This window comes from Idiotropiscis lumnitzeri, chromosome 15 (assembly GCF_059441095.1).
Source record: "Idiotropiscis lumnitzeri isolate Australia: NSW breed Sydney's pygmy pipehorse chromosome 15, RoL_Ilum_1.0, whole genome shotgun sequence".
Classification (NCBI taxonomy): domain Eukaryota; kingdom Metazoa; phylum Chordata; class Actinopteri; order Syngnathiformes; family Syngnathidae; genus Idiotropiscis; species Idiotropiscis lumnitzeri.
In genome coordinates, this window is record NC_142405.1 from 13,693,878 (window position 1) to 13,720,022 (window position 26,145).

The 26,145-nt window shown below is 43.7% G+C and overlaps 1 protein-coding gene across 3 annotated transcripts in view; it reads right to left on the reverse strand.

Moving 5' to 3' along the window:
* Positions 1–12,926, reverse strand: part of LOC148323013 (syntaxin-binding protein 4) — a 48,849-nt gene extending 35,923 nt beyond the window's left edge. For 2 of the 3 annotated variants that reach the window (XR_015846600.1, XM_088316249.1), the window contains exons 1-2: positions 12,506–12,926; positions 7,522–7,595 (exon numbers count right to left, since the gene is read on the reverse strand). Coding sequence is in view for 2 of the 3 variants with exons in the window: in XM_088316249.1 (XP_088172375.1) it covers positions 7,522–7,595; positions 12,506–12,552 (121 nt within the window). In the remaining variant the exon portion in view is untranslated. The remainder of the gene's footprint in view (positions 1–7,521; positions 7,596–12,505) is intronic. The other variant, XM_088316248.1, reaches the window with a different exon arrangement.
* Positions 12,927–26,145: the final 13,219 nt, after the last annotated feature.

Here is a 26,145-nt window from a genome sequence, read left to right on the forward strand (position 1 = left end):
CGTTATTTCTTCGAAACTACAAGATGGATTTGCCTAAAACTTGTTTTGCACATACTGATGAATCTGTCGTGTGCAACTATGGCGTTTGATGCTACGCAAATTCAAAACCACACCTAGTTTTGAATTTAGCAGTTCTCAAAAACAATTCTTAATTTTAGAATAGAATAGAATAGAAATCCCTTTATTGTTTATTACCTGATTAATGGAGTAGTAGTCTATCTGCGTCAATAATCTTGATGTGCTGTACAATCAACTTGACTAAAAAATGAATTTTTATCTCTTGTATAGTCATCTTTTGGCATCAAACCGAAATGTGCCGCCTTAAGTAAGTGGTGTCGTTGGGTCTATTTTAGGGATCCTGAACCTCCCTGGAGCAGGTACGTACTTGCTTGACAGTTGAAGGTCGACGACGGCGGACAGATCCACCCAACCCAGCAGGTGAAGGGCGGGCTTTATTTTTCACAATTTCAAAGCCTTATTTTAAATTCTGGTTCTTGTAAAATTTCATTTGAATTTGGTAGATTTCTTCACAATATTATTCTGGTGTGTCAAATGTACAAGACATGATTTGTGTCACAATACTCAGTCTTTACCATTACTTACACATATGACATGATAACCAGTTAGTATTCCATAGTAGCTAGCAACACTGTTGTGTGTGCGTATCTGCGATCATGAGTGGCCTATGGTGGCCGAGAAATGTCAAAACAATTGCAAACTCCACAACACAACAACAATGAACCTCGGCATGACTGCAAAAGCCACAACACAACAACATTGATCCTCGGGGCTATTGCAAAAGCCACAACAGAAGTGACCGAAACTTTTGGAAATGACGCAAAGCTGGAATAGTAATGTGAAAACTTAACAATTGTAATGTGAAACTTTTGTGAACATAATATTATTATCCACGGAATATTTACATTACTGTAACAAATTGGATGGGATTGGTGCAAGAGAAGATTGAATCAGACGGAGGAGAGAGGGAGGGAGAGCCGTGTGTAATGTTGACGGAACGGATTGCTCGGAGTTGGCGTCGACTAAGACCCGCAGAAGCTGTGTTGTAACAATAAAAAGGGAGAAAACTAAATGAACGTCTGATGTTGTGTCTTTTGAAGACGCTGCAATACTTTGAAAAGCATGATGTAAATAAATGAAAGTTTTACTGCAGCTTATTTCCCCAATTTCGCTTATCAAAATTTACCGCTTCAGTCTTGTTTTATCTTAACATTAATTGAACATTAGCAACGTCTAATACATGGCTGGCAAATGACAGCTGTCCTCGTACAAGTTGAACCCATTGTACGGGAATATCACAAATAAATAATCTGAAAACAGCATAATTCATTTCTTACATTGCTACAGTGATACAAGCCGCAACTTAATTTTTCTTACTATTCCAGCTTTGCTTTTTTTAAACGCCTCGCGGGAGTTTTGGTCACTTCCGTTGTAACTTTTGCAATAGCACTTTAGTTCAATGTTGTTGTGTTGTGGCTTTTGCATTCATGCCGAGGTTCAGTGTTGTTGTGTTGCAGAGTTGGCAATCGTTTGACCTTTCTCGGCCAACATGGTGGCCACTTCAGCAGCTTATTTTTCCAGCTCAAATTTCTCAACAACTTGCCTCTATTTATGCACACTGAGCAATATTAGTTTTTATTAAAATATCAACCCCTTCACTATCAAATGCCATTTTCTCAAGATATTAAGTTGTGTTTTCACACATTTCACAACTTTCCTGGTATGTTTCAACACTGAGGAGAGGCATCCACACCCATCCAAATCCATGTTTCCTGCTGTTACTGGACAAGTCACGAGCCATCCGCCTACCTATGTAGTACCCTCCTATAAATTTGACACACTGTATAGCCCAACCCTACCACTAGACTACCTACTGGATGCCTCATGACCAAAAGGTACTTAATGCTAATTGCTTTATGAATAATCATAACAAAACACCAGATGGAGTTTTGCATATTGTCGCCTTCATATAAAGTGGAAGGTCATTTGTTGACATCCACCTTTTTAGTGATATACTGCTGACAGGAGAGAAATGGGAGGGTCAATAAAGTCAACTCTCAGGTCAGCCTTTGATTTTGTTTTTTTCACCTCCTTGTGACGGTAGCGTTCCTAGTTTACGTTCAAATAAGAATTAATATCAAGTTAAAAATAATAGAATGCAATTTGAATGCAATAAAAAGAAAATCGATGATGGTATAACAATAAATAGCATTTTTGTCAATACTATTAGGCCCCCGAAATGTAAAGAAACATTCACCACCAGCCTCGTTCACTAAATAATGCATTGACTATATTGTCTTAGAAGTTGGTTAAATAGTCCTGAATAACGCCACTCTATAATTTAGAATTGTGAGTGATGGCAGGTAGTATCTACAAGAAATCTGAAACACACCTGAAATTGCCACAGTTTTAAGGGCCCGTGACTGAACAAGATCAGGTGAGTGACTAAATAAACAATGCTTTCTTGATTTTCCCCCCAAAAAATTACTGACTTGTAGGCCTGGTGTGACAAATAGCAAACAAGTGATGTCCCGGAAATTCATTATAATGATTATGCAATCTTCTTGACCTTTACAAGACCTCAGATAGGGGACATGCAAGACTCACAAGAACCTACCAAAACAAATACAGCAAGGACACTCATTTTGAATGACACCGAAATATTTTTATACATGAAATGGTTAAAATGTCACTTATCCCCTACATTATACTATATTTCATAATCAGAAGTTTAATAAATTTCGTTTCACAAAATGCAGTCAAAATGAAAATCTTCTTTGCACTGAGTTTTGAGAACCAGGTTGGGAGACACAATTGGTAAGAACGCTTCCATGTTGTCGACTTCAAAATCTATGGTGGAATTCTGAATTGCGTATGCACAGCACTCTCATACTGTCGACAGCAAGACGTTCAAAATGAATAAGACTTCCCCCAACACACACACGCGCACACATGCACATGCACAAATACACCAAAGCCTTCCCTATCCTTGAAAGTGTCTTATTAAATCTTTACATCAAGCTTTATTCAGCTTAAGGCCACCATTACCCTGTTACCACAGACTAAATTGAAACATTAATTGGGTCTGAAGCAAAGGGGTGCATCGTAATTATCGCCAAAAACGGGGTTACAATATTCCTTATCTCTGTCCTCCAACCTTTCTTATCCTTCTCTGAGGAAAACTGTTCCTTGTTCTTGTGTTCAGCCTCAAAGCATTCTCAACCCAACTGGATAGAATGAAAAACATCACCCTCCTAATGCATAAGTAGCTGGAGCAAATATGAACCATATGAATCCTGTTTTGTATTTCAAATCACAGTTTCTGCTTTGATGTTTTCAAAGACATTATTACTACCCAAGGAATAATGCACTTTTTATTTTCTTCAGAAGATCATTAAACATGCAATGTAATGACAGGGGTTGACACCATACTGAGTGGATAGGCAGAAAGAAAATTTATAGTACAGTGGAACCTCAGTTCTCGACCATAATCCGTTCCAGAACCCTGTTCGAAAAGCGATTTGTTCGAACACCGAAATCATTCCTTTGCTGCTTGCACTGACTTTCTTTGGAGGCATGATTAGGGGCTAAAACACTTCGTACACCTATATAAAACGCGAGAGCAAAACGCAGCACGTCCGCATGGGACAACAGTTGGTCACGAAGAGAGCAAGAGAGCGATCTACACCCGTACGCCGCTCAGCATCCCACCCTCGCGTACGCACTCACGCGTCGTACCGGCGTTCGAACTCCGATTTTTGTTCGAACTACGAAGCAAGAATCTCTAGAATTTTTTGTTCGGACTCCGAACTGTGAGTCGTTCGAAAACCGAGGTTCCACTGTATGACATAAATGAACAACTCCTAAAAACTTCAATGTTTATAGCAAACATGTTGATGCCGAATCTCAGCTCCAACCTGCCTGTGTTGGGTTTGCACATGGGGAGTCCATGCAAACGGCAAACTCATTTGAAAAACATGCAAAATGTTGTCTACATTATGTCTAACATTGTGCTGTAAGACTTTTTTTAATCAAGACAATAAACAGTCACTTTTGGCGGTTAACAGGCCAAAAAAAAACATCAAACGCCTGCTCAAACAAATTTCCATGACGCGAGGCAGAATGTGGAAGTTCCACCTACACTCATGCTCACTCCCGCCTCTTCCAGCTCCCATCTCACTCATCCAATACAAATCTAACTGCAGCATATTAGATTTGTGATTGACAGCCGCGCCTGTGCTTCTCTGAGTGCTTTGGCTCACTATATTCTTACCAAACGAGGACTAATCAAAGCATCAAAACAAAATCCATACCTACATTTCAGAACAGATCTAGCAATTTTTATTAACGGTAAAAAAAAAACAAGAACACTCCGATTGCCTTGTTTCAAGTTTGCGGATATGCCCGCTTAGCAGTAAATTGTATGCTGAACGATATTTTCACGATATAGTGATCAATTTTCAGTCCAAATAAACTGTCATTGAGTCTTATTAGGTGGAGTCAGTTTCAGTGACATTTCTTTCCTGACCAGCCATCATATGTAATGGCTCGATTATATTATATTATAACCTCACATGAAAACATACCAGTACGTAGAAGTAAACATTGTTAATTCTCGAGCATTTAATTAATTAGCATCATTTTATTTGCGCCTGATATAATAAAAAAATAATAATACAATGCAACTTTATTTGTACAGCTCATTTCATAACAGTTGTAGCTTTAACAAAGCGCTTTAATAATTACAGTAAAACAAGTCATTTATACAAGTCTTTACGACAGTTGTCGAACAAAAAGGACAGCAAAATGAGAAAACATAAACAACCACACAAACAATTTGTAAAGATGAATGTAAATAATGAAAACAATGCAAGACAGCTTTGCTTAACTTCTGACACTTGAGAATTCTTTTTAAAAAATGCTTTCAATAAAATGTTTCAACAAAATATTCTGAAGTGCCCACAACTACAAAAGAAAACAAAATTGTGGGCGGGACCAAGCTGCAATGGAAGTGACGTACAGACACAAACAACAGCACTCAGCTTTCTGCATTCTTAACCCAGCTAAGTTAAGTGGGTTAGGGCTTTACTACATGACCTACTTTGGCTCACAGGCAAATACACTGATACTGAGCAGGGATACCTCCTCTACAGAGAAAATCCCTTTCAAAAGTAGTACTTACATTATTAGATGTGCTCAACAGTCGGCTTGCATACATATAATCTAGTCGCAGACGGTAACTGGAACTGATTTTTTTTTTACTTCCTCCAGTAAAGTTATTTTGTTTGAAGCATTTGCTTAAAAGACTTGCCCGTATGATAATAAGTTCTTAGGTCACATTTACACGTATACCGTATTTCAAAATACTAAAATCCTCTCAACCCCGACCCATCTTGTGGTGCGACAGCTGTGAAACACTAGTTGCTCCAATTGTTTTGCAGTGGTTATTGAAGACATCATTAGACAATTAAAAGGACACAATTGGAAATGTCATGCTGATCTGATCTTTTTTATTTTGTAATGGCATTTGGGCCAAATAGCTAAAATTGAACCACTTAGTTGTTGTGTTTTTTTGTTGCTAAAAAGATAATGATGAAATTATTTATCTTCATACAGTGCTCAGCAAAGTTGGGACAGTGCTTCACAAAACAGATGATAAAAGACACAAATATCTCCCTCAGACCCATCCACAGTCTCTAAACCCTGGAACACCCAACATCCTTGTGTAAAAGTTGTTGCAGATGATTAAATACATAGACGAGTACAGAGTGGCACAAAGATGGATCAAGATTTCGGTTCGGGACCAAGCCTTGATGTCAATAAATTAAATCTACAGGAATTGACTCCTAAAAATGTTTACATATAATTGCTTTAAGTAATATTTTAAAGCATGAATATACCCCAAACTAATGATCCATTATATTAGCAATAGCAATATTACAGTACTACTATCTTATTAACCATTTTATTACATTTTGGACTTAGTGATACAGATCACTCACAAATCTCTTCTTTTCCAGTTCATCCTACACTTACTGAACTGTCACTGTAAATTGGCTTGCTTGAGGAGTGGAACTGCCTGAGCCAGCCCTCATCTCTCCTCGTGCACAGCCAGGCCAGTGGCAAGCCCGTCTTTTCTTAAATTGCTAACAGGTGTATCTGATCTCCCGCTCATCTTTGACTGTTGCAGCCGGCTGCCTGCTTCTACCAGCTGGACAAAGCCCACAATGTAAAAACAAGCAAGCGGCCAAGCCAATTAAACTATTTTCTTAATGTCCAACCGAAAAATCGTCCTGCCAATAACTTCATGGTACAATGTAGAAAATGTTATATTTCTTATCACGTATCAAACCATCATCATAACTCAAGATTATCTTGGGTTTTTAATTTCACACTTTTGCAAGCCTGATGTCAATAAGCTAACATAATTGCCCGCTTTAGGTCCCCGCCAAATGTTGGAACAAACCAACTGTACATACGCTATAATACAGTGGAGGGCCGTGCATTTCACACGTAGGCCTTCAGTGAAGTCGTACTTAATCCGACTTGAATAAATCCCCCTCATATTGTCATTTTTACGACACTACAGCTGGAGAAATAATATACAGAAAGACAATTAACAGAGTACTGAGTGTTGGATGACCTAGCTTCTCTTGAACGGTCCGTCTTGAAAATGGCCTCGCAAGTGTATCTGCCATTAAGTGCATCCACACTTTTCCCTCCTTTGGCCATTATAGTTTATAAAAGCAAGAATATGTTTTATATATTTTTTTACATTTTACATTGTTGCCAGTTACGACTTCTGGGTGTACTGATTCCGCATAGCGTGCCCCCTCACGAGTGATTATCTAATCACAAAACGCGTTAATCACCTTCAAGGTCGACGAGAAGGCTCACTGTAACCAATTTGTGATCTGATATGGCAATGGCAAGTGTCTAGCAACTATGAAAGCTCACTGGCTTTGACAGAAAGATGCCTGTGCGATTGTATCTGAAGGCCTCGGGCGAATAGTGTGTGTTCCTGGTATTGTGAAATCTGCCTGGCAACAGGAGCTAGCTGAATTCTGATTGGATAAAAACTCTCACGGGAAAATACAACACAAGGATATAATAAGCCATCAATGGGAAGAATATTATCATGATTTCTTTTTGTTAGGTCAGCAGAGAAGGCCTAGATGACCCACCACTGCTATAATAAAATTATTTAGTTCTAAACACAAGGTGTGTTCGTGGTGGCACAACCTCAGATTTTTGCCACAGATGTGATGAACCTACACTTTCAAAGAGCATGGGCTGGGTAAAAGCTAGGCTGCGGGTTCAGGCTGCTCAACAACAACAACATTGTGGAATAGTAAAGTGAACAATTCAGCTTATCGACTAGCATGTAGAAATCCTAGTGTGTGTCACAAGTGGTTTATGTTTATTTATTTGGATACAGAATTATAGATTTGCTGAAACAAATCTCTTAGCTCATCTCGAACGCTCAACTACCGATGTACTCACCTAAGCCATTCTCGCAATCTGTGAAGTCCATGGAATGAACTGTTCTGTCGACACCGTATGGACCCATGAGTGTCCTGTAGTTCAAGATGAAGAAAAAGGGGACAAGTAAGTGCATTAAGAACACATTTGCAGGAAATTTATCTAAGAAATATTTCTTCATTGTATTTTTAGCAAGGTGGACAGAAACAAAATGCGTAAGACATGAAAACATTGAGTTAGAGGCGCATACAGGGCGGACAAGTAGAAACCACTACCAAAAACAGGCAATTCATTGTTGCCCATTAGCCATCCATCCATTATATTACCTGTACCACTACTCCTCACAAGGGTCGCGGGGGGTGCTGGAGCCTATCCCAGCTGTCTTTGGGCAGTGGGCAGAGCACACCCTGAACTGGTTGCCAGCCAATCGCAGGGCACACAAAGACGAACAAGCATCCGCGCTGACACTCATACCCAGGGGCAATTTAGAGTGTTCAATCAACTTGCCAAGCATGTTTTTGGAATGTGGGAGGAAATCGGAGTATCCGGAGAAAATCCACGCCAGCACGTGGGTAACATGCATACCCCACACAGGAAGGCCGCAGCGGCAATCGACCTCTGCACTATGAGGCTCCCGTGTTAACCAGTCGCCCACCGTGCCGCCGCCCATTAACCAGTCAAGTAAATAGAACAACAACACGCGATAATTAAGTGTTGGGTACAAAAAGAAAATTGGATTGCATTTTGGGTAGCATATAATATTAGATATTTTCAGCATTAATGGATGGACGAACCACGGCCTGCTTGGCTCAATATAGCTCATAGTATGTTTTGGTCAGCCAGGGCAAAGCGAAACCCACCCCAACTATCAAAGCCGACACACCAACAGGTGCTGATCTTTAGACAACTGCTCTCAATTCTTAAAGATTCTTAACGGTTCAAGACATGCAGCCCCAAGTCTTATGATGCAATCGCCAAATCATTTATTGAACTCTCCTAAGATCTCCTGGTGCCAAGTGCGCATTGGTCACTATTATGCTTTAAATGGTGTTCGTTATGGACAAGTAAGTAAGTCCATTAACAACCTGCTGCTGAAAAAAACCCAAACAGCATCGATCTAAGCCAAACATGTGATCACTGATCAACCTGCTCTTTGAATCAAGCCAGCATGTTGTGTCACCATTTACGAGCAGGACTGAAACAGCATATTGCTCTTGCTGAATGCCTGAGACTCGGTGGAGCAAGTTGAGCAGTGACTGAAGGTTTGTGTGTTTGAATCTTGGCTGCTTTTTGCTGCCGGTCTTGCTCTGGACACAAGCAAGACCATCATGAAATCTTTTAGAAAAGTAATATCTTAAAGATAATAAGTAGTATCTAATAACTATCATCCAACTACCCAACTCATCAGAGAAACAAATATTAAATAACCAATCATGTAATAGCCGGGCACTTGACCCTGTTTTGCCGGTCAGTTCCCCAGCCTCCTGCCGCGATCTCGGCACGGTTCCTCCTCGACCCTGCGGCCTAATTCATAAAACTCTGAACCCGACCGCCCAGCTCAGGTGACAATAGTGGTATTATGAAGTACTGGACATCCCTCCAAAATGGAAGAAAAGAAGAAAACTGGTCAGGCTAAGACGTAACAACAACACTGAAGGAGCGTCGGGAAATTTTGGTCAGAGTCTAAAATAAAATTTTTGAAGGGGCCACTGGAGACTGAAGACCCCACAAAAAGGGGGTTCAAGTACTTAAAAAAAAGGCCAACCATGATATAAAAGGCCCTTTAATAGGTCCCATTTACCATAAATTTAAATGTGATTGGTTAATTATGAACACAGTTATAAGCGTGTGTCTAGTAGTTCATTTTTACTTCCTTTGCCTAAATGACTTCACTTTTTTCAATTGAGTTGTATAGATTATAGGTCACATTGTTAGATTTTTTTGAAAAAAAAAAAGGTTTTATCATAAATGATTACTCCAGGTTTAACTTTATTATGACGCAAAATCTAAAAATTTCACCCGGGTTGTGTAGACTTTTTACATTCACTGCAACTTATTTGCTGATGTAATATGAAGTAAGAAAGCCTGTTTTATTGCTTCTTTAAATATGCAGCATGGAGGAGAACATTGAGATTCACAAAAAAAAAAAGGAAAAGTTGACAACACATTTTTAATGGACAGTATAAATTTGTGATGTTGCTGTGTGAGAGATTACCGTATACGATTTCCAAGATTGTGATATATAAATTTTGTCCTTCCTCTTGCGTAAACTGTATATTTATCGGTGCTTAAGCATTGAATCGATAATCAAAGTAGAGTATGTCGGCAGATATAATTGCGGTATTGCATCAGAGCAGTGCAGATGAGTTGCAGATTTTGATTTTGGGTATATATCCACATATATCGCATTTGAATGACCATTTAGGCTTTCTCTTCCTATTGATATATAACAGCGTAATGCCACTTCACATGAAACTCTATACCGTGTACCTTTAAATGGAGTCTAATTTTATTTTATTGTCCTCATGCAGGGATATCTTCCCAACTGCCAAACAAAATTCTTCTGTGTAACTGCCAAAAGCATGACAAGGAAAATTATCAATATTTCAGCTGCTGAGGGTTTATAACCAGCAGTCTGATACTCCCACTGTTGGCTGTGAAACAATGAGGTTAATTGAGGACACAATGAAATGGCAACTGATGAAGCTTTATGAGAGAAGCAGCGTGATCATTATCTTAAGTCAGAAACAACAAATAATACAGGAGAAGCTTTTAAAACCAAAAAATCTCTGAGGTCTAGAAGTCAGCCCCACAAAATGTGGGAATTTTTGCCCATGAATTAGTATCTCATGATCTGTCTTTTTCTTGGTTTGGTTCTGATTCAATTTGGAATTGTCATGTTTTCCTTGTCCGCACAAATTCATTTTCGGCCACATAGAGTCGCACGGAAGTGACGTCATGCGGCCTTTGGAGTACCCATCTTGTGAATTTGGAAGGTGTGTTTGTTTGTATTTATGCTGCACTGGAGGAAGGTGGTAAGTCGGGGTGTGCCATTTTCTCAACTCCAAACGTTTGAGACGAATGTAAACAACAAAGTTTTTGAGTCCGAGAAATTGTTTGTTGTTCTTATTCATTACAACACATTTTAACCTCCAGCTGTCTTATGTACATAACGGAATATCTTCTCATCAAAGCGTTTCATCCATTTCACCAAATTACTTGATAGCAGGAGATAACAGCATTGCTTCACGCAATCCTTACAAATCACATTGCATTACACAAAGTTATTTTGAACGACAATAATATAATAATAAATAAGTAAATAAAGCTAAATATATGTTTATAATCCTATCAATTATTCTGACTTCTGTTTGTTTAATATATTTTATTCACCCAAGTGCGAGTAGTTGTTCGTCTTTGTGTGCCCAGCGATTGGCTCGCAACTAGTACAGAGTGTACCCTGCCTTCTTTCCGAAGATAGCTGGGATAGGCTCCAGCACGCCCAAGACCCTCATGAGGAAAAATGGATCAGATAATTGATGATTCACCCAAGTATCCCGTGTGCCTTTTTATTCTCTTTCAATTCCTCGCCTCCCCGCATTTGGGTCCTCAACCTCACATAGACGATAGTACAAAATGTCAGTGTTGGAACCGCCGTTATGCAAAATGTCATGTACTGGAAGTGTCAGTCCAGCAAGCAAGTGTAAGGATGAAAAATTAGTGTTCTGCTTTCTTTGGCTTTTTGTTGATTTTATGCCATACTGATAACCAAAAAGTACCAGCATTAAATAAGAGACAAATATGTGCAGTCTCCATGGGATCTTATGTGCAGTTAGCAGACTTGCATTCAAAAGCAGTAAAACTCCAGCATCACCATACACATCATAACTTGTTTTTGAACATAGGGCAGAATATTTTCCTCATCATATTGTACTATTAACAGTGTTTGATTTCCTTTTACACGTGGTCTTCGGCTATTACTGTTTCACTGTTAGTAGATTATTTGTTGATTGGTTTATTGTTAAATTAGTTTTGCTGTTGAATCACTTTCATGTTATGATGTCATTTAAAAAAGACTTGTACCGTTAATAAAGGTTCGATAATGCTGCCAGTTAACCCTGGAAGGGATTGTGTCAAAGCACAGGCAAAGATATAAGATATTTATGAATACAGCTCTTTTGAAAAGTGAAGAAAGTGCAATTCCCAGAATGTTGATGTTGAGACTGACCTGTCACCTGTGAATTTGTTCTTTTAACATCTGTTTTGATTCCATGTATTTCTTTTATTTATTATTTTTGTATAGTTAACATTCATAATCTGCTAATTATTTTTTCATATACTGTATCTACTGGAGGCTATTGTACATATGTAAATGGACATTGAAATTTTAACAAAGAAGATGAATTCACAACCAACATAAAATAGGTTGTATGCCCCACGTCTTGATTACAGCGGATCGGTGACATATGGGATCACCGTGGGCTCAATTGACGACCCCTTGCACTGATACAGACATAAAACCCATGTCCGGTTAACTTTTCTGGACATTTCCACGCATGACATACAATGGTTTTAATCCACAAAACGGCTTTTACAGACAAGGCAGAGTAAATCCATCCAGTTCTGTTTGCGCACGGCGGCTGGGCGAGTAGACGACAGATGGAAGAGTTCAACCTTGACCGAAGCAAATAGGAAAGAACGAGAATGCGAGCTGCTGTTTTTACATGTTGCTCTCAAATCCCTAAAATAATAATGATGTCTGTACAGAACCGTTCATTTCCAAAAGGAGAAATATTGCGCTGCGGAGAGTCGACTCCCTTTTCAAGTCATGACGCGCGAGAGAAAATAGGCGAACATTTTCCTAATTTAATAATATAAATAATGCTCATTTTTTCAAAACAATAAAACTACATCTATAATTATCTGCTGCTATGGCAACAAAAAGTACATCCACAAAACGTACAAGCATTGTTTCAGATTACCACTTCCTCTATTCATTACTCACCTGCTAATGATGACAGCTCCTTTATACATAACGGAAAAGGTTGGCATCTTGTCATGGAGCCAGTTTCTCCGCCAGAACGGACGCACGGACGCTCGTTCAGTGTGTCGGGCAGATCACCGAGCTTCCCCTGCCTCAGCCAGCGACCAGCCGCATGACGATAGGCGCGCGGCGCGTGTGTGCGCAGACTGCTTCTATATTCCGATAAATCGCCACAGCCGCCGACATGCAGTTAACATCTCCCACCTTCACCCGCACCGTTAATCTGTTGCGTAATCTAAAAGTCGCCGAAAATTAAAAAAAAAAGAAAAAAGTTGGAGGTGGGGGGTGTTAAGGGCAGAAAGCTCCGACTGAGACAGTGAATTATTCTGGAGCCGTCTCAGTCAGCTTTAAATGCCTGTTGGACGAAAAGGCCAATTTGTGTGCCAAGAGCTCAAGTACTGTAGTAATGTATGGAGTAGAAGGTAACAAGATTCGCCCCCTCTCTCTGTGAGATCCAATACTGTGCAACAGCTGCTCAATTATGGTGATTAGAGAATGGCACTACATTTCGGAGCAGTGTTTGTTGAAATAGTGCATTAATTTGGTGACAGTTCAATTATAAATGTAGACTATAGGCTATTGTCGAAAAGCAGTTAAATAAAATGCACTTTGTAAAACTATGCTAATGAAGGGGGTGGACAAGAGCATATTTTCATGTTCTTAATGAGATCTTATTAAGACCCATTTTTAAATCCTAATTCAACATTGTTTGCATGTTTCTAACAATAATTACTGGAAATAACAATAAAAAAATGTCCATAACAGAATAATTATTCAAGTTTAGGAGCACCAAAGTACTGCACCACTAATGGGTATATAATTATTGAACTTGGATTAATTGCAGTCTATCATCCAACTCAAATTTCCCCATTGTGGGACTAATAAAGGACATTTTTATCTTTAACTACCCAACTCACGAGTGAAACATCCATCCATCCATTATCCATCCCGCTTCTCCTCACTAGGGTCGCGGGGGGAGCTGGAGCCAATCCCAGCTATCTTCCGGCAGTAGGCGGTGGACTCCCTGAACTGGTTATCCTAACTGCCAGCCAATCGCAGGGCTCACACTCATAGCTAGCGGCAATTTAGAGTGTCCAATCAACCTGCCATGCATGTTTTTGGAATGTGGGAGGAGACCGGAGTACCCGGAGAAAACCCACACTGGCACGGGGACAACATGCAAACTCCACACAGGAAGGCTGGAGCTGGAATCAAACCCACGACCTCTGCACTGTGAGGCCATCGTGCTAGCCAGTCGTCCACCGTGCGGACAACCAGTGAAATAAAGCAAAAATTATCAATCATGTAATATATCACCAGAGCTGGGCACTTGACACTTGTTTGCCGGTCAGTCCCACACACACTGGCTGTGATCTTTGTATCGTTCCAGCCCCGACCCTCTGGCCTTATTCGTAATATATATATATATATATATATATATATATATATATATATATTACGAATAGGTATATATATATATTTTTTTAGGGTATACAGTGAAACCCCGCTACTTCGCGGTTCACCTCTCGCGGGCTCAGTGCTTCGCAGGTCTAAAAAATATTCAAAAATTAAAAATGTTTTTGCCCGGCCACGATCGGGGCTCTCCATTGGCTCCGCTCGGCGGGGGCATTGTAGTTTCGCCGAGCGGCACGACAGGGCACTGGAGCGGTTAGACGGCCGGCGTGCGCCGAAGAAGAGCGTGGGCGAAGAGGAGAGTGGACTGTCACGATCCGTGCTTCCTCGTTGCAGCAGAGAGGGCGTGGTCGACGGCGCGTTGCTCACGGCCATGGCCCACGCGCACCCGGCAATCCGTTCCTCGTTCCCTAACTTTCTCGCCGAGTTTCGAAGGGTGTTTCACCACCCGGTCCGCGGGAAGGAGGCCGGAGCCGAATTATTGGACTGCACCCAGGGCTCACGATCAGTTGCGGATTATTCGATCGCCTTCCGCATCCGAGCAGCCGAGAGTGGGTTCGACGACTGCGCCCTGAGGTCCGTGTTCCGGAGGGGCCTGAACTCGGCCCTAAAAGACGAGCTGGCAGCCCGCGACGGCGCCGAGACGCTGGAGGAGCTGATCACACTGGCTATTCGGCTGGACAACCGCCTGCGAGAGCGTCGCCGAGAGCGAGGAGGGGAGCAGCGCCGCGCCGAACCACCACGCTTCCGGGTACCGGAGCCTGCACCAGCTGATGAGCCAATGCAGACGGGGGCAACCCGCCGGGCACCCCGGGAGCAGCGTCGAGAGCCGGAGTGGGAGCAGCGCCGCTCCGATCGTCCTCGCATCCGGCACTCCGAATGGTCACCTTCCGACGAGTCCAGGCAGCCGGGCCCGGTCCGCCCGGATCTTCAGGAGAGGGAGCGTCGGCGCAGCACGGGGGCGTGCTTCTACTGCGGCCTGCCGGGACACCGAGTAGCGGGCTGCCCGGAGATGGCCGCTCGCCAGGGATCGTCTCCTCGCTCCCCGACCAACTGTCAGACCGCGGGCCGCTCCTCCGCGGCCAAAGAACCCCGACAAGAGCCGGCCGCCAGCGTGGCGAGGGGTCCGGCCCGTCCCGGCATCCCCTTGAGACTGGAGATGGATGGGGAGATTATGGGACTCAGTGGTGGTATCAAGATTCGTGCACTCATTGACTCGGGCGCTGACGACTGCTTTATTGATGCGGGCTTAGTGTCCCGACTCGGCTGCGTAGTTACCGAGCTCGATAGATCCGAAAAAATCTATGACCTCGACGGGCGCGTGCTGGCCGATATCCGGCGCTTAACCGAGCCCCTTACCCTAAAGCTGTCAGGTAACCATATCGAGAAGCGCTCCTTCTTCGTCATGCCGGCCAGGTCAGCACCCGTCGTGCTAGGGATTCCGTGGCTAACCTCGCCCAACCCCGTCATCGACTGGGGGCGTCTCTCGATCCAAAATTGGAGCCCGTATTGCTACGCGCATTGCCTACGGTCCGCCGAGGCGGGGGTGCAGGTCAGGGCACCCCCGGAGGCGGACATCGACCTTAACGGGGTTCCGAGCGTTTACCACGACCTGCGCGCCGTGTTTAGCAAGGAGAGGGCTAAATCCTTGCCACCACACCGTCCGTATGACTGCGCAATAGACTTAGTCCCCGATCCCGTCCTGCCGTCGGTACGGCTGTACAAGGTCTCGCAACCCGAACAAGCGGCTATGAAAGATTACATCACGGAATCATTGGCGGCGGGATTAATAAGGCCGTCTACCTCTCCGGTGGGAGCAGGCCTGTTCTTTGTCAAGAAGAAAGATAAATCGCTCCGCCCGTGCGTCGACTACAAGGAGCTGAACGCGATTACGGTAAAAAAACGCTACCCACTGCCCTTGCTGGACTCGGTGTTCGCCCCCCTGCAATCCGCGACGGTGTTCTCAAAATTAGACCTCCGTAGTGCTTACCACCTGATCCGCATTAGGGAAGGAGACGAGTGGAAAACCGCGTTCAAAACTCCACTCGGTCACTTTGAATACCTAGTCATGCCCTTTGGCTTATCTAACGCCCCCGCAGTTTTCCAAGCCCTGATCAATGACGTGCTAAGAGACATGCTCAACGTCTGCTGCTTTGTGTACCTGGACGATATCCTCATTTTCTCTCGATCCTTAAAAGAACACCACCTGCACGTGCGAGCAATCCTCCAACGCCTTTTGGAGAACAAATTATATGTAAAAGTGGAGAAGTGCGAATTCCACCAAACCTCTGTCTCCTTCCTGGGTTTTATCGTCGAGAACGGGCAACTAAAGGCCGACCCGGCCAAGACGCGCGCCGTCGTCGAGTGGCCGGTGCCGGCAACACGCAAATAATTACAAAGGTTTTTAGGATTCGCCAATTTTTATCGGCGCTTCATTAAGGACTATAGCCGCCGGGCGCTGCCACTCACGCGACTCACTTCGACCAAGATCCGCTTCACCTGGGATAGTGGGGCCGAGGAGGCATTCGCGGACTTGAAAAACGCCTTGACAAACCCCCCTGTTCTGCATCACCCTAACACAGATCTCCCTTTCGTTGTAGAGGTGGACGCCTCTGATTCCGGAGTGGGGGCCGTCCTGTCGCAGCAGTCCCCGGTCGACCAGCGTCTTCACCCCTGCGCCTTCTTCTCTCGTCGCCTTTCACCAGCGGAAGCCAACTACGACGTGGGAAACCGTGAACTTCTGGCTGTGGTCCTGGCCTTGCAGGAATGGCGGCACTGGCTGGAGGGCACCCAGGAACCCTTCACCATCTTCACGGACCATAAAACCCTCTCTTACATTCGCGTCATGAAGAGACTGAACCCCCGGCTGGCACGGTGGGCCCTGCTCCTGAGCCGGTTCAATTACACGATGACGTACCGGCCGGGGGCACGCAACACCAAATCCGACGCACTGTCCCGCATCCACGACGCGTGGGAAGATGAGGAGGGGCCGGCAAGCGTGGTCCCCAGCCATCGGTTGGTGGGAGGCCTCCAATGGGAGATAGAGCAGCAGATCCGGGAGCTCCAGGACAAGAGCGGAGCTCCAGCGGACTGTCCCCCGGGGCGCCTGTTCGTGCCCACCCGTTACCGGGCGGAGGTGATCCAGTGGGGCCACGCCTCCAAATTGGCCTGCCACCCGGGCATTCGGTGCACCCTGGGCCTGATCGGGCAGCGATTCTGGTGGCCGTCCCTCAAGAAAGACGTGACGGCCTAGATCCAAGCCTGCCCGCCGTGCGCTGCCAGCAAGGCATCGCACCAGCCCCCAGCGGGCCTACTGCGACCGCTCCCCGTTCCGGCGCGCCCCTGGGCGAACATTGCCCTGGACTTTGTCACTGGTCTGCCCGTTTCCCGAGGGCACACCGTCATCCTGACTATAGTGGACCGGTTCTCCAAGGCTGCCCACTTTGTGGCCTTGCCCAAGCTCCCGACAGCCTTGGAGACGGCGAAGCTGTTGGTCCAACACGTGGTCCGACTTCACGGCATTCCCGACGACCTGGTGTCAGACCGAGGCCCGCAGTTCATCTCCCAGGTGTGGAAGAAGTTCTGCCAGTGCCTGGGAGCGACATCCAGCCTCTCCTCGGGGTACCACCCGCAGACCAATGGGCAGTCGGAGCGCGCCAACCAGGACCTCAAGTCCGCACTCCGATGCGTCTGCCTGGACCAGCCTTCGACCTGGTCCGATCACCTACCTTGGATAGAGTACGCTCACAACACCCTGATCTCTTCGGCGACCGGACGGGTACCAACCTCCGCTGTTCCCGACCCAAGCTGGTACAGAAGAGGTCCCCTCAGTCCAGCAGCACCTGAAGCGGGCTCACCGGGCGTGGAAGGAGGCCCGGGCCGCCCTGGCGCGCACAACGCAGCGGAACCAACGCGTCGCTGATCGTCGCCGGCGCCCCGCCCCAGCCTACAAGATCGGCGACAAGGTCTGGCTGTCGACTCGGGACCTCAAACTGGCAGGTGCGTCCCGCAAGCTGGGCCCGCGTTTCGTGGGTCCGTTCGAAATTACCGCCATCATCAACCCTGTCTCAGTCCGACTCAAGCTGCCTCCCACCATGAAGATCCACCCCGTCTTCCACGTATCGCTCATTAAGCCGGCCCCTACCTGTCCTCTGGTGCCACCTACCGCCCCGCCGCCACCTCCACGCATCATCGACAGCGACCCGGTCTACACGGTGAAGGAGATCTTGGACTCCAGGCACAGGGGAAGGGGAATCCAGTACCTGGTCGACTGGGAGGGCTATGGCCCAGAAGAACGACAATGGATCCCTCGCTCCTGGATCATGTGTCCATCCCTACTACGCGACTACCACAACGCCCACCCGTCGAAACCAGGTAGTCCGCCAAGGGGCGTCCGTTAAGGGGGGGGTACTGTCACGATCCGTGCTTCCTCGTTGCAGCAGAGTGGGCGTGGTCGACGGCGCGTTGCCTGGAGATGCGGCCGCGAGCGGGACGCGCTCACGAGACTCTCAGCTGCAACCCATCATCGCTTGATTACAGACTACTTAAGCCTTCGACACGCACACTGGCGTGTCGGATTATTGACCCAACTTGCTCTCACCTCTGTGCCTTTTGCTATAGTCTTTGCCCAACTTTGCTCCGTCTGTTAATCGTGATTGTTTGTTGCTCTTCTTTGTTTTCTACAGCTACGTTTCTGCTCGCTTTATGTTTTCGATGATTGGACTTAACCTTACCCTTTTGAGGAAGGACATTCTCGTTTTCGGTTTTCTTGCGTTGCAAGCTTCTTTTGTTAATCGTTTTGGTTTTCCTGGGGGAAGATTGTTCCCCCAGCGTTTTTCGTTCTCGTCCCCCGACGCCTGTAAGTATAGACCCACTATTATTATTGATAGCAATTTATCTTGCCTATCGCCTGTCCATTGTTTATTGCCGGTCACAATAAATATTGTTTCCATCGCATTTTCCCTTGTCCGCGATTTAAGAATCCACCCACACCGCTTTCCAGCGGGAAGCGGTCCTCACATGGACGAAGAAGAGCACGTTCCCCCGGGCACGATCGGGGGCGACGTTTCGCGCGGTTCGGACCGTACCAGAGCTCCGGCCGGCGTGCGTGGCAGTTAAGCCGAAGAGGAGCACCTTCCGCCCGGGCACGAGCGGAGCGCGAGGCTGTCAGTTATGAATGAATAAATAAATAAATGAAGAATGCCACCTTTCATTTCACAGGGCACACCGGACGGCGTACCAGCAGGTAAAAGTCGAAGTAATTAAATAAATACAAAAAGAAGTAATTGAATAAATACAAAAATAATGGCTGGGGAATAAAAAAATAATAAGTTATAATAATAATTAGGTTTTTTTTGTTATAACATGAATTTCACTCTCTCTCTCTCTCTCTCTACTCGTATTCTATATGGTGTACTGTATACAGGGGGGTATACTGTATACCTGTATAGGTTTTTTTAAGCATTTTTGAAGGGGCGCCGCTACTTCGCGGATTTTCAGTTTTCGCGGGTGGTCTCGGTCCCCATTAACCGCGATAACCGGGGTTTCACTGTAGTGCGCCTTTCGCCCATAGTCAGCTGGGATAGGCTCCACCTATACGTAAATTATATATATGTATATATATGTATATATATATATATATATATATATATATATATATGTGTGTGTGTGTTTGTAGTTTGCATTTGTGTGTGTGCATATATATATTCAGCAATCTTAAATTAACACTATACTAATGATCTGATCATAGTAGCTGTTTTGACCTCACCTAATCTGTTAATGTTACCTGAATCTACCCTATATCACGCTAACTAAAAGAGCTCCGAGAAGGTAACTTGCATACTGCATCATTTACAGTGGACTATAATAATGTGCCCCCTACTGTTCTTTCAGAAGACAAGGAGAGCTTTTTAGTCTGAAAGAGTGGGGGTGCGACAATGATTCATATGTACAGTCTGGGAGAATAAACTCCGCCTATGTTAGTGCGAAAGGGAATGCATTCTGGCAACTGAATAAAATGTCATCTTTTTTGAACGTCTAAGCTTTTAATAAACAACGTCAGGACCTCATTATAAACAAACACAGAAGTGATTCACAAAAATGTTTTTGTTTTCCCTTTGTAGTTGGAATCTGAATAAATCTGCTAGACATTATTGTGTGAATTGATGTCAACTCAGTCTACAACATGCAGTAGATACATCTATTGTTTTGGATACACCTTTTCCTCTGTCGCGTCACGGGTGAGCTGGAATTTAGCGCAGCGCACTTAATAACACTATTCACACCTTTAAGCACTTTTGTGAACCTGTCATGCATGACATAGTCTCTCCAGCGTGTTCTGTTTCATCCAGGAGGCATCCTAACCAAATGCTCGAGTCACCTCATCTGACTCCTCTCAATGTGGAGCTTGACTCTCAGTCCTTGAAAACAGACCTTCCTACCCTATCTCTGAGTGAGCTCTGACAGGAGCCACAAACAACAGTCAAGACCTGTCTCCAGACTCTAAGACAGGGAAAGCTGCTCTCTTTTACATGCAAACCTATTTTATAAGTGCCAATTTTAAGATAATCTAAGGGTCTCTTTAATATAATGTTCCCATTATAATCCTAATAATAATAATGGATTAGATTTATATTGCGCCCATTTAGACAACTGGACACCCATAGTGCTCACAATGGACACATTATTCATTCATCGACACAATCACACTGGGGCAGATTGGCTGTTGGTTCCTCCGAACACCACCAAACATTTACAGTACCCTAGTGTGTGTGGCACTTCCGCAAAAGTACGTAAAATATCTTGCCCAAGGACACAACAACGCATGACTCAGACAGAGCGGGAATCGAACAGCGGACCCTCCAGTTGCTGGACGTCCAGAACTTAACTCCGGTGCACAGCTGCCCCTATGATCCTATAGCACCCACACACACGCACGCATGCACGCACACGCACACACAGAGTTGGATATTTATTTATTAATTAACACAGGAACAATTTCCCTTAACACATGTCAAACGATCTTTTGCCTCGTGGGTGCAGTCTGACAGACGGACACAGCGTTGGTGACCTCTGTTCTAAACAGTTCCCCATCCCTCGCGATAATCCTCACTAGGTTAATTAGTGATCTGGTGCCCATCCCAGGTGACTTTGAGAGTGAGGCATGGTTCACTCCGGACTGGTTCCCCAGTCAATTTCAAGGCCTTGATTAACTATTACACACATACTATATATATTGGCCCGTTATTCAAAATGTCAGATTATATCACGTGATCTTTCACAATAAAAATGGCAAACTGGATGTAAGGAAAAGGAAGAGTTGAATAGCGTCCCCGGCATTGCCATGGTGACCCCAGGACTTTAAGCCTGCTATAGCTTGATCAAGAATGTCAATGTTTAGTTTGTTTGCACTTCGTTTTCCAGCTGCATTGCCAGCGAAATGCTTTCCACGAGCTTTTGGTTTGGCTGACTTGTGTTTACTTTGATCTGCCACTGGATTATGCAACATGAAATCCAACATTTAAAAAAAAAAAAATCTAATACGTCGAGAAGCTTAGGAGCTTTTCAAAGCCTCTTTGCAACATTTATTAAGAACTGAAGGGTGCTCTAAACAACACTGGCTCTTGGATTTTTTTTTTTAGGCACACTGAGACAGGAGAAATCTTCAATTGCAAATTGAAGAGTGTTTGTAGCTCCAGGACAGAGAGAACCTTTCGTTTAAAGGTTAATTACTCGTAGAGCAAGTTGCTAACCAAGTTGAAATGAATCCCTTCTTGATTTTTGAGGGTGACTCATGTTTGTTCATTATTTTAATTCATGTTGTCCACTAAAGAGTATTCAAAACTAAACCAAAAGTTGTTCAGGTTTGTCTGGTCAGTTGTTTCGCCTCTCATCTAAGCAGGCTTCATCAGGTGCTATGGCACCCAACCCAAATATTTATCTTCTAAGGCAGAGACATAACCCAACCAAGACTGGTTTTACTCTTTTGGGATTCAAACCCATAGTTGTGAAGATTCAGTGGATAGAGGCCTCTTTCCAGCAACTGTCATTTTCATCTTCGTAAATACGTTTGGAATTGGATTAGAATAAATCTGTACCAGACTGTACATTGCACTTTTTAGTGTAGGCAGTGTGATTGTGTGTGAGATTTCTCAAAATATATGACAATTGGTGGGCAGAGTGAGGACAACCAAGGGCAATACAATATCTCCACGGTCTTGGATCAAACTTCAAGATGAGATTTGTGCTCTGAGACAACCTCCAGGATTTGGGAGTGCAAAGACAGAAATAACCTGCCAGCAGTCCTGACCTCATCCCAACTAAACACCTGTGGGATCCGCATGGGGTAAATGACTAAAACAAAATCACAGGCTGACTTGTGACGACTCACAGCCGAGGAATACAATACCATACCACGGTTGTGTGCAACTGATCATGCTGAATTGAGCTGTTCATACAGCAAATGCATGTTAAATGTTACATCATTCATGCATACTTCTGTTTTCAATTCTTCCTGTCCTATTCAGATTCACAGTGAACTTGAACTTATCCCAGCTAATTTCAGGTGAAAAATTAAAAATTCAAAGGAAACACGCCGGGACGGAAAACTATTCACACTTCAATTACGTGAATTCCGTGGAAAAAAAAATACTATCAGTGACAATAGGGCTTAATTTAAGAGAGACACAAACAAGCTTAGTCACTGGTGGTGTAGTGGTACATTCGCCTGACTTGGATGCAGGAGGCGGGGTTCAGTTCCTTCATCTTGAATGCAAGTGTGAACTGTTGTTCGTCTCAGAATATGTTCTGTGAGAAGCCGAGGATGTTGTTCTGCCTTTTGGCCAAAGTCAGGTAACATAAGCTCCGGCAATCTGTTATGCAAAAGAGGAGAAGTGATCAAGAAAATAAATTGCTGAATGAATAGGAATTTTTAACATTATGAATTGTGTTTGCAGTATTAAGTCATAACAGTGTTACACCACTAACCAGACACGGTAGAGTGTGGAACGTGCTTGAACTTTTATTGTGCTTAACAGAGGTGATACACACATTTTCCAGACATAACTACAGCCAGGTGACTTTCTTTTTTTGTTTGTTTGTTTCTTTGTCTTGTCCAGGGGGGCACGGTGAGACAGCATTGGTCGTGGGTTCCATCCTGTGTGGAGTTTGCATGTTCTCCCCGTGCTTGCGTGGGTTTCCTCCGGGTACTCCGTTTTCCTCCCACATTCCAAAAACATGCACGGCAGGTTGATTGGACACTCTAAATTGCCCCTAGGTACGAGTGTGAGCACGGATGGTTGTTCGTCTCTGTGTGCCCTTCAATTGGCTGGCAACCAGTTCAGGGTGTCCCCCGCCTACTGCCCGAAGATAGCTGGGATAGGCTCCAGCAGCCCCCACGACCCTTGTGAAGAGAAGGGGTACAGAAGATGGATGGATGGATGTCTTGTCCATTTTTTCTTCTTAATGAGATTCTTCCTCGGGTTCACTTCGCCAACAGACCTTTCAAACAAAATATTCAACACTCTTCTCAGCTGTACTGCACAATATCACATCCTAACACAAAATAAATGAGAGAGATCCTCAACTGATTGCAATATAATTTCAAAGAAAATATATTATTTCAGCTGTTACAACATCACATATATTACACCGTATGGAAAGAGCTTTGTTACAGTCCAGCGGTTGTGAAATGCACTGTAAACAGTTGTATTGTATTGTATTGTTTTGTATTGTATTGTACTGTATTGTATATTAAAAACACTAAACAAAACCTGAAATTGACCAAATTGTGACATCGGACGCGTTAAGATGAGTGACTGCACTTTTTGTTTTGGTTGATTATTATTTTTTATTTATTTATTTTGCAGAAAACACAAGTTAACAAACAAAGGTTCTCTGTTTAAATTTATCATATGCCTTGTAAATAAATGAAATCATTTAATTTGTGGCTCTATTAATTTTGCAATCCACCATAGTAGCATTTTCCCTAGATGGCTGATGAGCTTTAAATGTTTCATACTTTTTAAAATCAAACTCTAAACTCTTCCACTGTCCAAACTGAAAATTAATTTACGTCCATTCTTCAGTTGAATTAATGGGTTCATGAAGGAGTGCTGAAATGAAAATGCATTTGCTCAGACCCAATGTCATGTCTCTGCTTTGTTTTGTTTTCTATTCCCGCTGGAGCGGAACGTGTCACGCATCATGTCATCAGGAGTGGAGGGCGTTCCCTCCAGCGGTGCACCTGTCTGTGTAATCACCACCTGTTCAGTCACCATACTATTTAAGGACTGCCTAGCTGACAACCCATTGTCAGTTTATTCCTTGGATTGTTGAATTATTTAGACAATTTCTTTCATGCCACCTATTATTTTGTGTTGTGGCATGCTTTATAGGATTTTTTGGTGGTATACAATTAGTCTTGTGTGTATAATTTCTGCGCTTTGGCTTTCTTGTTTGTTTGTTTTTTTACGGCAAGCAATTTATGTTATATTTTTCCTTGCCATTTAGCAAGCGTTTTTGGATTGTCCCATTTACCTATTTTTTGTACCATTGTCATTTGTTGCACTTTTATCTCTTTTTTTTGTATTAATAAAGTCTATTTTTTATCAATTTCCATCCGAGTTTTCCAATTTAAGTGTCCGACTCTGTTCCGGACCATTCCGGAACCCCAACACCCATTAATTTAGTCTCCGCTTCATCTTATTTGGCAGCCATAGCAACGACCATTTGCCTCAGATCTTTAATCACTAAATCTGCACAGTGGGTCATTATCAGATTATGGGATTATCCACTCCACGCTGAGAAATCAAACGGGCTGGGACCCAATCACAGAAATACATTGCGCTCAGCACTCTCTGTCTACCACTAAAACTAACACACGCATGCAGGGACACACAGGCACGCACTCCTAAATAGACCCATCTGACCAGTCAGCTATGAAAGTACTGGGCATAAACTTCAATGAGTTGATTGCAAAACGAGAGCTTAAAGCGAATATCTCATGGGAAAGAAAACTCCATTCAGCATTCTGCTTTGTTGGCAACATCTTCAGTGGCAAGAAAACATCCATCCATTTTCTGCCACTTATCCGGGGTCGGGTCGCGGAGGCAGCAGCTTCAGTTGCAAGATAGTCAATAGAGTTGAATCAAACATCACTAGAGGGGATGAAGACCACAACCTCAAAATACTTGATTTTGACTCCCTGTACTTGCTATTGACTTTACCCGAAATGCCAGTCATGTTCACCATATCTGGAAGTGACAGCCACTGGAGACTGAAGAGAATTTGAAACAAAGATTCCCAACCACAGTTGGCTCCCATTTTTCCAATGATCAAAGTGCATCATTCAAAATGAGTTTAGATTATAGTCTCCTTAATTTTGAAAGCATCAAGGCATACAAAGGTTGGAAATAACTAGTAATACTGTCAAGTGATGCGAACCACTATTGATGGTGCTGTGAAATCAACATTAATAAAAACCTAGGTTCTGCAAAAAAATAGATACAACTTGATGGTGGTGCAACATATTTTTGCTAAACAGATACCTGTTTCTCTTCAAAGTAAGCCTAAGGCTCTCAATGTGCATAATGCCAGGCCCTTTTGGACAGAGTTAAATTCCAGTGATCCATAAATCAGGCTATGAAATGAAAAAATATTGTTCACGGAAAAGTCTGTCCTCTGTTCACCAAGGCATTGATATTGTTGTGATGGCCGTTCGACTCTATTTGCTAGGATATGGTCAAGATGGGTTATATGAACTCTGACCTTTTGTGTGGTTGCAAGAGGGCAGGCAGAAATGAAGTATCTTCGGTCTTGTTTGGCAGATTGATCAGTGTTTCATCAGCAAAAGTGCAGAACTGATCTATTTACTGGTTGATCTACATTTATTCGCTCTTTTCTCATATACGGTCATTAGCGTTTGTAGAGACCAAAAGAATCAAGGTTGATGGTAGGATCACCCCAAAAGAGGAAAGGCTAGGAATCCAAAGTTTGGAGATTATCTACATAGGGAGCACTTTGTTCCTTGTTGGGTGCCAATTCCTGTTTCGTATTGTCGCTGCATGGATCCTGCAGTTTTAGCATTGAGTAGATAAATATGAGCATTGTCAACCTACTTGACTAACATTAGCCCTAAATGACTAAACTGCGGGGAGCCTACACATGGCAGTTTGGCAGTTTGTTATTCC